Source organism: Xiphias gladius, chromosome 22 (assembly GCF_016859285.1).
Source record: "Xiphias gladius isolate SHS-SW01 ecotype Sanya breed wild chromosome 22, ASM1685928v1, whole genome shotgun sequence".
Taxonomy (NCBI): domain Eukaryota; kingdom Metazoa; phylum Chordata; class Actinopteri; order Istiophoriformes; family Xiphiidae; genus Xiphias; species Xiphias gladius.
The window spans coordinates 1,348,100-1,364,240 of record NC_053421.1 but is presented as its reverse complement, the minus strand read 5'-3'; the positions used below and the strand labels follow the sequence as shown (position 1 = coordinate 1,364,240).

The 16,141-nt window shown below is 37.5% G+C and overlaps 1 protein-coding gene across 1 annotated transcript; it reads right to left on the bottom strand.

Annotated features, from left to right (window-relative positions):
• Positions 1–804: 804 nt before the first annotated feature.
• dtnbp1a (dystrobrevin binding protein 1a) lies at positions 805–15,968 on the bottom strand. Its single transcript, XM_040117344.1, has 11 exons — positions 15,604–15,968; positions 14,268–14,321; positions 13,586–13,636; positions 13,434–13,494; positions 12,271–12,403; positions 11,035–11,167; positions 9,118–9,140; positions 8,469–8,615; positions 7,293–7,421; positions 6,222–6,477; positions 805–999 (listed from the first exon to the last, which is right to left on the bottom strand). Exons 1-11 carry the CDS (start codon positions 15,657–15,659, stop codon positions 975–977), a joined length of 1,068 nt encoding a protein of 355 aa, XP_039973278.1. The 5' UTR covers positions 15,660–15,968; the 3' UTR covers positions 805–974.
• Between the last annotated feature and the right edge of the window lie 173 nt (positions 15,969–16,141).

The window sequence follows — 16,141 nt, the reverse complement described above, 5'->3', positions numbered from 1 at the left end:
ATTCATATATCAACAATTTATCAACTTAATAGTTTTGAACCTGGACCTGCACTGTTTGGATCAAGGTCATAAAAAATGAGGTGTGTCAAATTCTGTAGGCTACAACTGTTCAATGTGTGAATGATAAATATTTAATCAATATTTAATCAAATATTTTAAGCAGGTGTAAGAGTACGATCAGACTCTGTATAGACTGATACCCAGTATTAAAGAACTTGGTTGGGAATTTGGTTCAAAAAAGCCTGATCTGGACTTCCCTACTTTTATCTTTTAGCAGTTCTTCTGATATTTCCATTCCTCACTCCTAATTTTTCACGCTTTCATACGCATTCTGTTCACCCACCTGATGTATTTGTTGTATCATGCACTCTATTTTTCTGAATGCATCTTTGCTTAGGTGAACTATGGTGGCTAGGGTTTTAGAAATACTGAGGTTATATGACTCAACATTCCCCCAGCGCAACCCTGAGCAACCGAATAAATTTTTGAGTAGCAGCCAAAAAAGTCTTTGTTCACATTTTCTGTATTAATTTACCTTTTTAATTATATTTTATGTGAACTTCATCTCTTTGTAAATGTTGTTTCAAAAACTTCTCACACATGTAATCTAACTCTAAAGGACAAATAGTAGATTTCCCTGTATTTTAATGTCAAAATCAGACTTAAAAAAACTGTTATTTCTGTGCAACGATAGAATGTTGCACAAGAATTACAAGTTGTTAAAACCTCCAAATTTCCGGAAACAATAGAGGATCACGTCCTTTTTGTTCTCAATGGGAGCTAAGGCTTGGAGGAGAAATCATCTTTGATAAGGTGATGTTTATTAGTTTTTGGGAGTTAAACAGAGGGATCACCTTTTTGTTCAGAAACTTCAACAGTAGTAAATTCTGTTTCTTTAGTACAAAGTTACAGTGGTAAACTGTAATTAATACCACAAAATACTCAATGCAGGTCTTCTTCTTTGGTTTTTCTGGCTAGTCTGGCATGGAAAGCTGGATTCTGAGGGGCACATACAGCATTAGAGGCATGGTCTCTGATTATTTACACTGGAAAAAGTAAATTAATTAAATGCACATGTAAATGCTTTAGTGAGTCAGTACAGTAATTACATTCATAGAAAATATGTAACTGCTGGCACTGCAACAATGTGAGGCTGTCCTGACTGATAACTCTGACCTTCTAGGATCGCTGTGTGCCACTGGCTGAGTGTGGCTGCGAGTTCAATGGTCAGTACATTGTGTCTGGACAGAAATTCTACGCTGACTCTGACTGCCAGCGTTTATGTGTATGTCAAGGAGGGATGCTGACCTGTAAGAACAAACCCTGCAAAAGACAGGAAAAATGTGGAGTGTGGAAGGGAGTGAGGGGTTGCATCGGCAAAAGCCAAATCCTCTCCGTCCATCGTGGGAAAAAAAAATAGAACAGGAATAAATGCATGCATCTTCTCTTACTTAAATCCATTATTTAGGGAGAATATATCCAGTAATGTTGTTTCTCTTGTTTACTCCAAGCTATCAAGTATAATAATAGATTCTTCCCGGGTAACAGTCTAAATGTAGTGAGGCACTAAAAGCTTAGTTCACCTGTCAGAAATCTTCGCCTCCTATTTTATCAATCAAAAACCGATGAAGTAATTATTTTACTTTTAATTCACCTTACTTCCAAAATTTTTATTACATTAACAGTTTACTCCAGATTACATAATGTACTCTGAACACTGTCAGTTACTGTTATTACTATTAGAAGTAATAACCACTTTGTCCAAATACTCTCAGTTGCCGGTTTATTAGGTACACCTAGCTAATAATAAGCTAAAACTACTGCAGTCTGATACTACAACCCTGCAATAAATCCTCTTTATGTGGGTTCTAACAATCCATTTTTGTTAAAACAGAGAGGTGCTGATTTTACTGTAGGGACATTTTAGATGCAGCCATCTGTTGAACTGTAATACATTATACTGTACTGACCACCACCCCATTTATATCAGTGAGGCTAGGCTAAATAACAGAAACACCTCTCTGTACAATGCAATACAACTCAACAGCACCACATAATGTGCACATATTACTAGCAACTAAATGAACAGTTTGAAATAATAATTCTATTATGAGATTTAGTATCTTACAAAATAAACTCACAATCACCTGTGGAAGCCCTGAGAGGCAAGTGTTTTGTTTGTCTTTGGTTTTTTTTCTCTCACAGGATCATTTTTGTAAGTTTTTTTTCATTTGTGACACAAAGCCCAGAGAGGCACATGAAACATTTTCGTCAGGATTTTTCTAAATGTTTGCTGTAATACTCATTTCAGCCGCAAGAAGTAGAAGTGCAACACTATGTGCAACATAGTCTCCGGTTTTTGAAAAACAAATAAGGACATTTACTACTCTCTTGTAACTGTGGATTATAGCAACCCTTTATCATCTTCCTTCTTCCTATTCGTCCCACATTTACAGTATATGCAGTAACCTGTATTTCAGTCTTTCTGTAAGTATTCCTAATGATCATTAAAAGTGTTTCAGCAGCGTAACCGTCTGTTGTGTCTGTGATTGACGTAGATGTGTATGTATTTACATCATTTTTTCATTTTAAAATTAACAATATATCAATCTGAGATACTCGTTACTGAGCATGTCAACTTTATAGTCTGTTGCAGAATTGCAAAGATTGTTACACATGCAGTCATTGACAACAGCATGATTAGAGTGCAGCATCTATAGACAGGCATGTTGTATAATGTCTGCAGATTTAGCCGTGTGACCATGTGAAGACGGGAATATATTTGTTGCCTTATCCATCCAAGTTAGGATAAAGAAATCTGCAGTGCTGGACTTGAGTATTACGTTACATGGTAGTTTATAGTTCTGCTTTACTACATTTCAGAGGGAAATGTTCGTGTTACTCTTTTATATTTGACAGATTACTACTTACTGTGCTGATTTAGACTTGCAATGCAAAACATGATCAGCCTCTAAAACATGATACAATTTTTCTAATCCAGCCACGAGTATATAGATTTACTGTACATCACCCAGCTACAACATTAAAAGGTTAGTTCACCCAAACTACAAAAAGATACCATATTGTCTCACTTACACTATATAATGTCAAAAGTATGAGGATAACTCCTAAACTTTACATCTGTATGTGATTATTAGGGCTCCTGCAGCAAATGTGGACAACTCCTGAACTTCTTTCTTTCTTCTTTTTCTCCACTAAAAATGTGCGTGCAGCTAAAACCATAAGAGCAAAATTCACCAAAATACTCAGGTGGGTTGAAAATTTTACCCACTACTCAGACACAAAAAAATGACACTCAATGACCTCAAGATGGCACTGTAACAATTAATTTTATATTTTCACAATTATCTCAAAAACGCCTTTGCTTAGAGTCAAAATACTTAAATAATTTTAATCCTTGTTCATCCATTGATTTTCTGGTCTAAAAATTTAAAATTTTCTAACAATTTTCAAAAAATCGAAAGTGAAAAAAAAGTAGTCGGAGGCCATTGAGCTGAGATTGTACAAGCCGATCATTTTTTAATCAAAATAGATCATTTTCAAAAATTTGCAATAACTCATGAATGCATTGAGATACCAACCTGAAATTGAATACATGTTCAGGAGTTTTCACTAAGCTTATGTATTAAACTGCATTGCACCTTCTCTCTAGGGGGCGCCAAAAATGCTAAAAGATTATATCTTGTAATTTGGGTGCATGGATTCATATATGTCTTACAGAGCTGAAATTTTTTTCAGCACATCCATCCATTGAATTGTGACAAAAGTTTGGTTCACTGCAACCTATGGTCAATTCAGTCCTTCACTGTTTATTTTTCAAAATAGACAAAATCAATTAACATCTGTATCTCCCCAAGTCTTCATTTAAATGCTACCAAAACTGACATAGGTATTCTTTGGATACTACATATTGTGTTTCACATGATTTTCAGATATGTCAAATGATGAGTCCGCATTGACATTCAGTGTCTGCCTGTAATTTGTACTGTATGCACAGCATTTTCTATTTCGCCAAATGTTTGATCAAACTTAACCAAAGTATTTGATGATTTACCCTCCCCCATTAAAAATTTTTAGAAATTTATTGCGAACATTTTGTCTGTTGAATGCAAGTTTAGACAAAAAAATTAAAATAAATTTTCCATATGTAATGTCACTGCTTCAACTTGTGAGAGGGTGTGTGGAAAACTGTCTCCCAAGTGGCATTGTGAGTAAGTCTCCTTCTCTGGGGATACAAAGATCTAGGGTTCGGATCCTCAGGTGTCCAAGTCCTACTTGCAAACAATGTGGCAATTCATGCATGCCAAATGTTCTCATGCTGCTTGGACCCTGAATGTTGCCACTTGTGGCTATATTTGAATATGTGATTGTGACACCATGCGCATTAATGTGCTACATTTTCATAGCCTAGCCTATTAGATAAGCTTGACCTCTACCTTCACTGCAACTTTTCCTCAGAATGGATGTTTCAAATGCGCCTTCATTTGCTCAGGAAATCATTCAAAACACAAACTACTTGTGTTCATTCACCTATGTTGCTTAATGCCACGCTATTTACAACCTACTACATCCATGGTATCGTCTAATACTACTTAGGTGGATGTTTGGCTGACTGCCGCATAATATTCTGAACATAACAAAACTATCATAAACTCAGTCTAACATTTGATCGTGTGGTCAGTTATAGTTGACATACATAACCTTCGAAATGAGCAACAATTTCACCTCTGAATAAACCAAATCTGACATATATGATATACAGAAAGATTGATATTTTTATTTGATGGGTAAGGATATAAAAAAAGACTTGTTTATCTGATTGTCAGACAAAAACTTTGTGCTGATAGTCATGATTAAACAAAATACAATACAGAAATGTTAAATGATAAGTCTGGTGCTGTTCTATATTTTTCTTGCCAACAAATTCAATGAAAAGACCAAAACCAACAGTGCATTTGTCCATCTTTCAATATCTTCTGACGTGCCTACAATCTCTGTGGTAAATTATAAGGTGAACAAAGTATTCTACTGTTTACCTTGCAATCTTCACCATAGAGGATAACATAACTATCACCATGATAACTTTCCTTGTAAAATCTTGTCTCATGGTATTATAAAACTGATGTGCTTTGTCTTGGCGTCTGATAAGCCTCAAGACTTAAATCAAAATCAAATCTTGTTATTCTTGCCGTGTACATGAAAACAACTTAGCCCCGTGCAATTTTATAACACAGAGCTGTTTTCAGTCTAAACACTTTGGCTTTCATGTTTTACATTTTAGGACAACAATGGAGCGCTATGGCACAGAAGAATAAGATATAACAGATTTTAGAGGAACAGACAAAACTTGTGTGTTCATTTTTGGTTTTCATGGGATTTGTTTACAATAAGAAAAATATAGAATATCACCAGCCTTATCCTTTAAGAACTGTTGACTGCCAGTTTGGAGATTTGTAATAACTAGGGAAACTTGTTGTTCCATATTTCTTAACTAGACCTGAAGCAGGACACTACAGTTTCACTCTTGTTCAATTTAAGTACAAGTACATCCTAACTGCTCTATTGCAAATGATGGACAGTGGCGCCAGGAGCTGGTCACTGGAGCCATTTCCAAGACAGTATTATAGCAGTTATTAGCTGCTTTATGTTTATTAGCAAAGACAAAGGAGAATACACAGTACAATAAATCTAAATCTTCAGGACTTTTAATAGTCAGCAATTAAATAAAGTAACCTCCTACATACAGAATTTATTAAAGATAGATTTGCCCCAACCTAAAGAGATTTGATGTTACTGCAGCTTGTGGATGCCATGTTGCTATACAGTCAAATTTAGGCCTTAGACAAATAAAATAACCTCATTGTGGCAACTGTCATATCCCCAGCTAGACAAACGTGCTTTATACCAAAGGATGTGTGTCAAGCACTCACTCTGTTTAGCATTGATTTGTCTCTATTCATGAAGGTTTTCTATCAGTGATCACAGAAGATATGAAGGCATGTTTTCATTTCAAAACTGAAAAGAGCAGTATTTGCCCTTAGTCTTCAAAGGAAAGAAGCATTAAGGTGGTGGTTCAAATTGGCTCGAGATGAAAACCATGTCAAGTCAAAGCAGAGGACACCGGCGGGGTATTTTTGAGGAGTAACAGCAGTTAGTGTTCCAGTATTCAAGGATTGTCAAGGGCCTAGTTGCTAGCTTACCCAGAGGGCAGGTCCCCTGCAGAGTCACTCTCATCAGATCCCCTCACTGTACCAACATCCTGCAGGCCAACCAATGACATATCCAGTTGAACATCCTCCTCATCTGACTGCACCAGAGGTTCATCGCTCTCCTCACTGGCCACTTCCTCTTCCTGCTCCCCTACTGCGTTCTGGTTTGATGTTTGGTTGTTTGTGGGAGGGCCTTGGTTCACTTGGCTTCTCATAGATTCAGAAGAGCAGGAATCAAGGTCTGGACCTGTTAGAGAAGACAGCTACTATCTCACTAAGTAACTAAAGCTTAACTCTCAGTAGTATCACCTGAAGACTTAATATCATTTATAGTACATGTATGGTGCATTCATAGGGGAAATAGATCAGTTGTAGGTCCGTTCACTTCTCCAGGGGAGGTGGAGTGTTATATTATATTGGATTATCACTGACAGTTTGTCATCACTCCTCTACACAGAGTATATAGTTTGTGATAATTTTCTCCACCAACCCCAGTAATGACTGCAGGGCCATTTATCTGCTGCTTTTCATTGGACTAATTGATCCTTTCCTAATTTATGTCCTGTCCAGAGAGAAGATTTGTATCTTCAGCTGACAAAAGTTACTAACTGGCTGATGTACACAGCCAAGTATATAGTAGCTAAAGAGCCAGTGAACAAAACAAAGCTACAAGGATACTCTTACATTAATCAGGTGGCCAGTAACACAAAAACAAATGCATGCTAATGTTGTTCCATGTCTACTAGGTTAGAACAGACACATTAACTGTGCCTGCTTCACAAGCCAGTAAAATGCTGATGGCTATGTGTCAACTGGCCAAAAGATGATTGATGCACATTTAAAAACTTTGGCAACATACATTATCTTAGTCAAGTCAAGTCAATTTTATTTATATAGCGCCAAATCAACAGAAGTTATCTCAGGGTCCTTTTCATGTAGAGCAGGTCTAGACCGTACTCTTTATAGTTATATTTAGAGAGACCCAACATTCCCCCATGAGCAAGCAGCTACTGTATATCTTGAATTTTTTTTCAGGTTGTAGAGTAACTGAGTTGGGGTTACCTGAGGTCAGTGATGACCCAGTACTGATGTCATCACCAGTGGAGTTAAGGAATTCATCCAAAGCCTCCTGGTCAGACATGTTAGTTAGTGTCATCTGATCCAGAACACACACATCAGCTCCTGTTGGCTCTACAAACACACACACAAACAAACAAACACACACAGCACACATACTTACTTAGGCGTTATATACAATTAACTTTTCTTTAGGTCAATGATAGTCTTGTTTAGTTTTCTTCAGATACTTATAAGCTGTAGCAAGCAGATGACAAGCATGGCTGCCTCCTTCACTCTGGCCCTGTCCCAGTACCCACACTTCACACCCATATTCACACCCACACATTCACACAAAACCAGGTTGTAGACAGGTGTCTCCCACATCTGAAAAAAGCCAATAAGCAGTACATTTAACCATATTAGATGCCCACTTACCTTACTATCACTTTGGAGCAGTTTTTCAGAGCTAAGTGTATCCCACAATTTACAAAACGTTGAATTTGGCATGACTATGATCAAATGCTCAGACACTACATATGTACTTTCAAGGATTTTCAGAAATACATCGCTTTTATAAAACTTTACCACACAAAAACTACTGAAATTTATATTGATAAAAGTAATATGTTATGCATCTTCTATGTACTCCAGGCCTCATACATGCTTCAATCAAAACACAATTTAACAGTGCTGTAGTCACGATCAACAGAAACAGAACAATACATCAATGACACCACAAGGAACAGATGCGTAAAACTCTTTGTTGAATCAATACTAAAATTGTGTGTGTGTGTACCCACAAAGGCAAACATATACAACTGCAATCTTTCAATTCGTGAATCTGTTTTATAAGTCATTGTGAAATTGGCCAAGCATGCACCAGACTGAATTTCCATACCCACAATCATACAGCCATAAATGTGTGTGTGTGTGTGTGTGTGTGTGTGTGTGTGTGTGTGTGTGTGTGTGTGTGTGTGTGTGTGTGTGTGTGTGTGTGTGTGTGTGTGTGTGTGTGTGTGTGTGTGTGTGTGTGTGTGTGTGTGTGTGTATATATATATATATATATATATATATATATATATATATATATATATATATATATATATATATATATATATACACACATACACATATACATATATATATAAAACTTACGTGCTATAAATTACAGTGACCTACCTCTATGCTGTAGGTATCCAGTCGACAGGTATTGCTCCATGTCTTGGTTAAAGGCTTCTTCATAGACTTTCTGTCGTTCTCTCAGTTTTTTCCGCATGGCCTGCTCCAGCTCTTCCACCTTCTGAGCATGTTCCGAATTCAGTTCCACTACAAATAGGAAGAAAAATTATTTTAGAATACCCTTTAATCTCTATAGTAATTCAAAAGATACCATTAAGTTCATTTGGGCATGTGTCTGTAATCAACAGATATACCATCATTCAGAACATTGAAATGCCAATCAATATTCCAGTCACCTATCGCCAACGTGTCAAAGGCACCAGACATAGGAAAGGATTTAAACTGACATACCTCCTCAACCCGTTTATCTAATTTTATTGATAAGAACTAATGGGGAAAATGGTTTTTCACATTAAGGGATGTGGGTGTTGGAAAAACAAAGGTCATGTGTTTAATTTGTGTAATGTAACATTTTGACTATACATCCAATAAAATTTATTGTGACAAATATTCAATAACAGAGAAATTACTAAATAGGGTAATGCTTTTTCACAGCATTGCTATAAAGTAGTCATGTAGACAGTATTGTGCAGTAATCACAACTGTGTGTGGCACACCAGTAATGCCTGATGACAGTACAGCAGCTCACCTTCCAGTGCCTCCAACTCCCTCCTGTTACAAGACAAACATCAGAGAAGTTCCCATTAAAACATAAACATCATCAGACAAGTTGGCATTATGTCATTCCATTTCTCTGACTAAACAAACACCAAATATCATGTTCCCCAATGTAATGTGACTTTAAGAGTAATGTGATTTTGCTGTGTCCTCGTATCATATTTGAGAGAGTAGGTTAGTGAAGCTTTCAGTTTCAGTGGCAGTGTAGGAGTTTCAGTTCCCTCCAAATCAGGGGCAGGATTCCATAGCTGTAAATCTATGGGTTAGAGTTTGTTTTTGTTTGTTTTTTTACATTTTGACAGAAAGAAGGCTTGTGGGAAGATCTGTGAACACTGTGAGACTAAGTTGTTTCAGAATCAGCTTTATCTGCTATGTACAGTATGTTTGGACACACAAGGGATTTTACTCCAGTTTCCAGAGGCTCTCAATTTTGTTACATAGAGATGTACTCAGTTGCCAGGTTATACATATAGCTTAAACTAATGCAGTCTAATACAACAGCTGTGCAGGAAATCCTCCTACATACAGCTTCTACTGTTGTTTTTTTTAAACAGTTTTAAAGAGGTGTTGATTCTGAACTGTAGGGTCATTTTGGAGGATGTTGTTTGTGATGCTGTTGAACTATATAGTGTTATATAGATAAGTGTTTCTATTATTTTGACCACCCCTTTTAAATCAGTGAGGATAGGCTAAATAACAGAAACACTTCTCTGTATAACTCAATACAGTTCAACAGCACCACAAACTACATCCTCCAAAATGATTATACAGATGAATCAACACTTCTTGTCCTGTTGGGTGGCCAATCCAAACAGGACAGTGATAGATGTACAGAGAACCAAAACCTGTGTGCTAATTGACTGGATGCGGAATCTGATTCCCTCAGCCTCACCTGCTGCTTCCTATCTGTCAGGAAGTTGTTGATTCACTGATAGGCGGAGGTGGGAACATTGAGCTGAGTGAGCTTAGAGTGGAAGACTTCTGGGACGATAGTGTTGAAAGCACAGATAAAGGCCACGTTCAGACTGACTTTGACTCTGTATGAATGAGGCCAATCCGATGGAGCAGCAGGGTTGCCAATGCAAAGCAGGGGGTGTAATCGGTTCTCACAAAAGGTGATGAGGTGAAGGTAAGACGTCACTAAGTTCAGCCAGGCCTGCAGATGCAGCCTAAAATCCCTCCAATCTGTTTATGTAAAAGCAAATTCTACAGCCCATCATTTTTCCAAATAGCTCCTGTATGTAGTCCACTCTGTTAAGTTGGATGCCTAGCAGCTGTAGTGTAGGGTCCAGGATGGACTCACCGAGCCAGGTGTCACAGAAACAGAGTCCAAGTTTGTCTATTTTAATAATGCTGCTGTCTAATTATGTTAATTTATACTGCATAAAAAGAGAGGCTGTGTTTGTGTTTATTTTGTCAAAAAGTATACATAAGCACAAGGCTGAGTGTTGCATTTTTTTCAATATCATCGCTAATACAATAATGAGAGATCCACTTCTAATAACTATTTTTCAAAAAGGGTTTTTTTTTTTAACCTTTTTTACTTAAATAAACGGGGTCCAACTTCAATGTGCTGGACAATAATTCTGTATCAGTACAGCATGAAATGACTAAATTATAACTTGAGTAAGGACATATACGATCCAAGTAGTAACAAACAAACAAAAATCTGACTAAGCAATCAATGCCAACTTTAACTACCAGACAGTTTTTGGCACTGCGTGTAATTACACAGTTCAATTGGTACCCTGAAAGTACTGAAGATCAATAACGAGCTCTACTCAACCATCCACAGTAGTATCTCAATTTTAAGAATTATTATTTGAAAAAAGTAGAAAATTCAGCCGTATAGGAAATTAGTGAATAAGAAGTTCTGTGCATCTCATACCTCTTCTTTTTCTTGTAAACTTCTAGTTGGTTGATATGATGTTGTTTGAACGTCTGTTGTTCACATTGACAACACAGAGTCTCCAGGTATAACAGTCTGCTTTCCATCTCCTCAAAGTCACCCTCCAAATGTGCTGGAGACACACAAACACATACATACACACACATTGAATTCAGTCAAGTCATACTAGATGGCTTTCCATCTATTATCTTCATATAAAATTAACACTACCACCCAAAAATATGTGCAATACATAATTATTTGTAGAAATGTATTTCATTATGTCTGGATAATGACCTTTCGACTGAGCAGGAAAGAAAATCGTCCAAGGTCAGCGTTATTTCCAATACCGATGATCCGAAATTCACACCCGCATTACTCAGTGACTGGTCAGCTTTGTGAGAAAGGAGTTTGGAGTTTGATATAGATCTGTGTGTGTGTGTGTGTGTGTGTGTGTGTGTGTGTAATATATCTCTATCTCTATATATATATATATCTCTATATCTATCTATCTATCTATATCTAATAGATATCTATATATCTATATCTATCTATCTATATATATATAGATATATATATCTATATATATATATCTATATATATATATATATAGATAGATAGATATCTATATATATCTATATAGAGATATAGAGATATATAGAGATTTATATATATATCTATCTCTCTATCTCTCTCTATATATATATATATCTATCTCTCTATCTCTATATCTATCTCTATATCTCTATATCTCTATATCTATATCTATATATGTATCTATCTATCTATCTCTATATCTCTATATCTATCTATCTATCTATCTATCTATCTATCTATCTATCTATCTATATCTATCTATCTATCTATCTATCTATATATATATATATATATATATATATATATATGTCTCTATCTCTGTCTATCTGTCCCTATTTAGATATATCTATCTATATATTTAGATAGATAGATAATCTATCTATCTATATCAAGTTTGCACTAAACGACAAAAAGGTAGAGTATGATGACAGCTCTGCCAGAGACTGCATAGTTTTTGTCGGCTGTATGTGTCAGGCTGCTCTGGGTCAAAGTCCAGTGCTGTTTTGTGTTGCAGTCCATCCCTGACTCTGATTAATTAATAAAACTATACAGGCAGCAAATACTGAGGTTGTTGCACCATTTGTTATTGTTGGTGGTTTTGACTGGCTTTATTAGACAGAAATGAAGCAAACTCCATACCTATGTTAGCAGTGATGGCATCGAGCTCACTGATAAAGGCTGGCAAGCTTTGAAGTTGTTCCTGTAATTGTGTCAGAGCTGTTCTTCTTCTCTCCCAGTGTGCTGAGAGCATCACTATGTCCCCATCTATGGCCTAACAAACACACAGATTGATACAGGTTAGAGAGAGCAAGAAAAACATCTTCATTAAATATAAGATGCAGAAAAACAAACCCCAGAGCCAAAGTCACAAAAAATAAGAGCTCCTGTCACTGCTTCACAATAACTAAGATTTTCAACCAACCAATGATAGCAAGTCTTTTTCTTGTGAAGCAGCTACAGTTTTCTATGGCCTCACAGGAGCTTACAGTAGGTTGCTGGTATTAGCAGCTGCTACCTCCTCTATGTGTCAAAGTGAAAACATTTTCCAGTCCTTTCTTTTAATCAGGAATGTAAAAGCAGTTGCAGCCCAGTCAGGGGCTGCATATGAGTGAAGTTTACTGCAGTTTGGGCAAATACTGTATCTTCTATGCTCGCATCAAAAGACTGACACCTCTAACATGTTGTTTCGGTTATATAGAAACAACTTGCAGAGAGTTAATTTGTACTCAGCTATGATTTATTTGAATAGCATGGTAATGTGTGACACAATTTTTGAAATTAAGCGATTAAGCAATTGGTCCATAAAATGTAGGTAAATATTCAAAATTGCTCATTGCACATTCACGTCTTGTTTTATCCAACCAAAGCCCAAAGATATAAAGTTTACAATAATAAAAAAAATGGAGAAAAAAAGCAGATTCATAAGAAACCAGATAAATTTTGCTGGACAAGTTACTTAAAATGGTTAACTGATTATCCAAATTGTTGCCGAGAAAATTTAATTTTAGCTCTAGCTTTTTTTGTTAAAAGCTTATGCAGAAGTGTGTTTCTCTAACATATTAAGATTTGACTGTAAAACAAAAGTTCTCCATCACTTCACTTTAGCCTATTGAACGCCAGCACTGGTATCTGAGAGTGTTCTTTGAACCTTCTGCTCTTCTACATTTCTTTGTTTGCTGAAAATATCCACATCTGATATTCAAGCATCCATTAACATTGGTAGACCACCCACCCCAGAATGCTGTATATTGCAAATCATCGATGGTATCAAACAGTGCACAACAAAGAAGTACTGATCCTACCTCTGCAGCCTGAGCACAGTCTTTAGTTCTTTTATGGAGCAGAAACCAATTGTCTTCATATCTACAGAAACACATTTGATATACATAAATACACCCTTTATATACATCAAAGCTTTTGGGGAAATTGACTGTGTGTTTGTGTGTGCAGAGACCTGCTAAGGATTTCCAGTCCAGCACTGAAATTGGGAAGGCTTACTTCAAACCTGAACAACAAACAAGAGAATTACACAATGTTCCAGGAGCAGCTGGATGATAATTAGAAGTGTCATTTCTGTAGTTCTGAATAATGTGATCATTGATACTGTTCAGGAGGAATCACATGTTTTCTTGCAACCCATGCAGCAGAGACAAAGTAAGGGTGTCCCTACGAAACTTTTTAAACACAGATGGTAACCCCCACCACCAAATGTTAGGAAAACCATGAAACCAGCTCCTGAGTGTTGTGCCCAGTGGGTCATTGGGGTCCATCCCAGCAGTAGCCTGAGAACCAATGGATGGATCGAGGCAATGAATGAAGCTTTCAGGCCACAAATGCAGCAGCTGCCGTCAAAATTCAGGTGGAGTGCAGATGTGATTTTAAGGTTTTAAAAATTGTTCGATGAAACCTTTAACCTTTGCGATTAAACCTGTTTTTGAGGAGTAAATGGGAAGTAAAACTAGTAAATTTAATACTGCAATGTCACCTGTTTCTATAACAAATTATACAAGGCATGATGCTGAATTGTCAGTTTCGTTTTGAGTGTTGGCTTAGAACAAAGCACTGTGGAAGATTGTTTGATCTCGCTAGTAATACCTTTATATCACAATCAACACACACGACAGTATTCTTCTAACCTGGGTCTCCTCCTGATTTTGGTGTCTCTTGATTTGTCTCCAAGGGTCTTTAAGCTGGAGGGAGGGAGGGAAGGAAAAGAGAGAAAGAGAAAGAAAGAGAGAAAAGTTGTGAGTTGAGCAAAAATCTAGAACAAATGAAGAGTGGTATGAAGGCCTTTGCATACCAAATTAAAACACACTATATGGCAATGCACTGGTAAATGGACTCCATTTATACAGCGTTTCTACTAAAATTGCTTTACAATATGCCTCTCATTCAACTGTGCGCACACAGATGGCAGTGAACCTCGATGCAAGTTACTGGCCTACTCATCCGGAGCAACTGGAGTTTATGTTGCTCAAGGACACTTGGACACTGGATATGTAGACAGGATGACCTGGGGATTGAACCCCTAACCCACTCTTCCTCCTGGGCCACAGCCCCCAAAACACATGATATTTTCGCACACTGGCGGGATTGGGTTTGGATGGATGGAATATATTCCAAACGGCAGGACACACCACAGTGTTCCATCAGCAGGCTGTGGAATAAACATCCGAAGCAGCTGATTTGAGCCTTTAGTTCCACACAGTGCCTAGGTTATAACTACAGGCAGGCAGACAAAAGCAACAGTCTTTTTGTCTGCTAGAATGTGCCCGTGACCCAACAAAAGATTTTCAGGTGAATTCGATTAAATGCATAAATAATACAGTACAGTTTGTAAAAGGCCCTTCATGTGAGCTATGTATCAGTATAGTGTGGGGGGGGTGGGGTGTTACAATGCTGACACAAAAACAGGAAATAGTTTTGTTTGTTTTAATTCCAAAGCCTAATTCGTTAGCCTAAGTCATTTGTCATGACTAACAGAACGGACATGGACTTAACGGCAGGTTCATGTAGTCAGTATCATCCATTTAATGTTTGTTAAAAGAAAAATTAAAAAAAAAAAAAAAACCCTCATCACATGATCATCAGCTGAAAACAATAACTGGGAACTGCTGGCACCGAGCCCGTCAGGACGGCGACAAACCGAAACTCTTCCTACTTCGGTTGAACATTACTGTAACAACACGTTTAAACTCAGCGAGGGTACATGGCGAGATGTACGTCATAAATTAACGTTACGGCTGTTCACAGAGTGGAGAAAAGCAGAATGAGGGTTGTGATTAGCTATAGCCACTGTAGCTGCTAATCACACTTCAGCGCTGATTAATCATTAATTGTGCCTGTTATTCCGTATGACACGGTCTATCACACACATCTAAGCTGATCGTATATGTGAGGTGAGAGGTTTGCCACAGCTTCTTATTGTTAGCTAAAAACAGCAGTTAACGGTATGTCAGAAAGAAGACCAACCCGGTTGTGAAATCCTGCTGGACCATGTGAAGTCTTTCTCTGAAGTTTTCAAACATGATTCCTCCCAATGTCGGGTTCTCTGATCTGATCTTTCTCACTTAGACACCAGCTTTAAGTGACTATCAACACCGAAGTGTTTTACACTACAGTGGCCCGTTCGCTCTGTGACCCTACTGGTCAGTGCGCTGAGCGTGGATTTCCGTTTGCCCTGAACCCGAGACTCCCAGGCAGCCCCACCATCCCTCCGTGTCTGTAGATCCTGCTGAGACCTAAACAGCAGGTTCTGACAGTTAATTGGGTGGGGTTATGTCTGCTGTAGCAAAAAAAGAAGGATTTTTACGCAGCCCGAGAAAGTCTGCCTGAAATGACGCACTAAGGGCAAAATTCACAGGTTTCTACTGTAGTGGGTTAGGCAGCATTGTGTGACGCACCGTGCACTACCGTCCTCTTCTGGCTCTGTCGGTGCCTCACATTCCTGGATCAGGGTCTGCAGTATAACGTGTTTGGTCAGAAAAACTGATTACGTTTTGTCAAAACA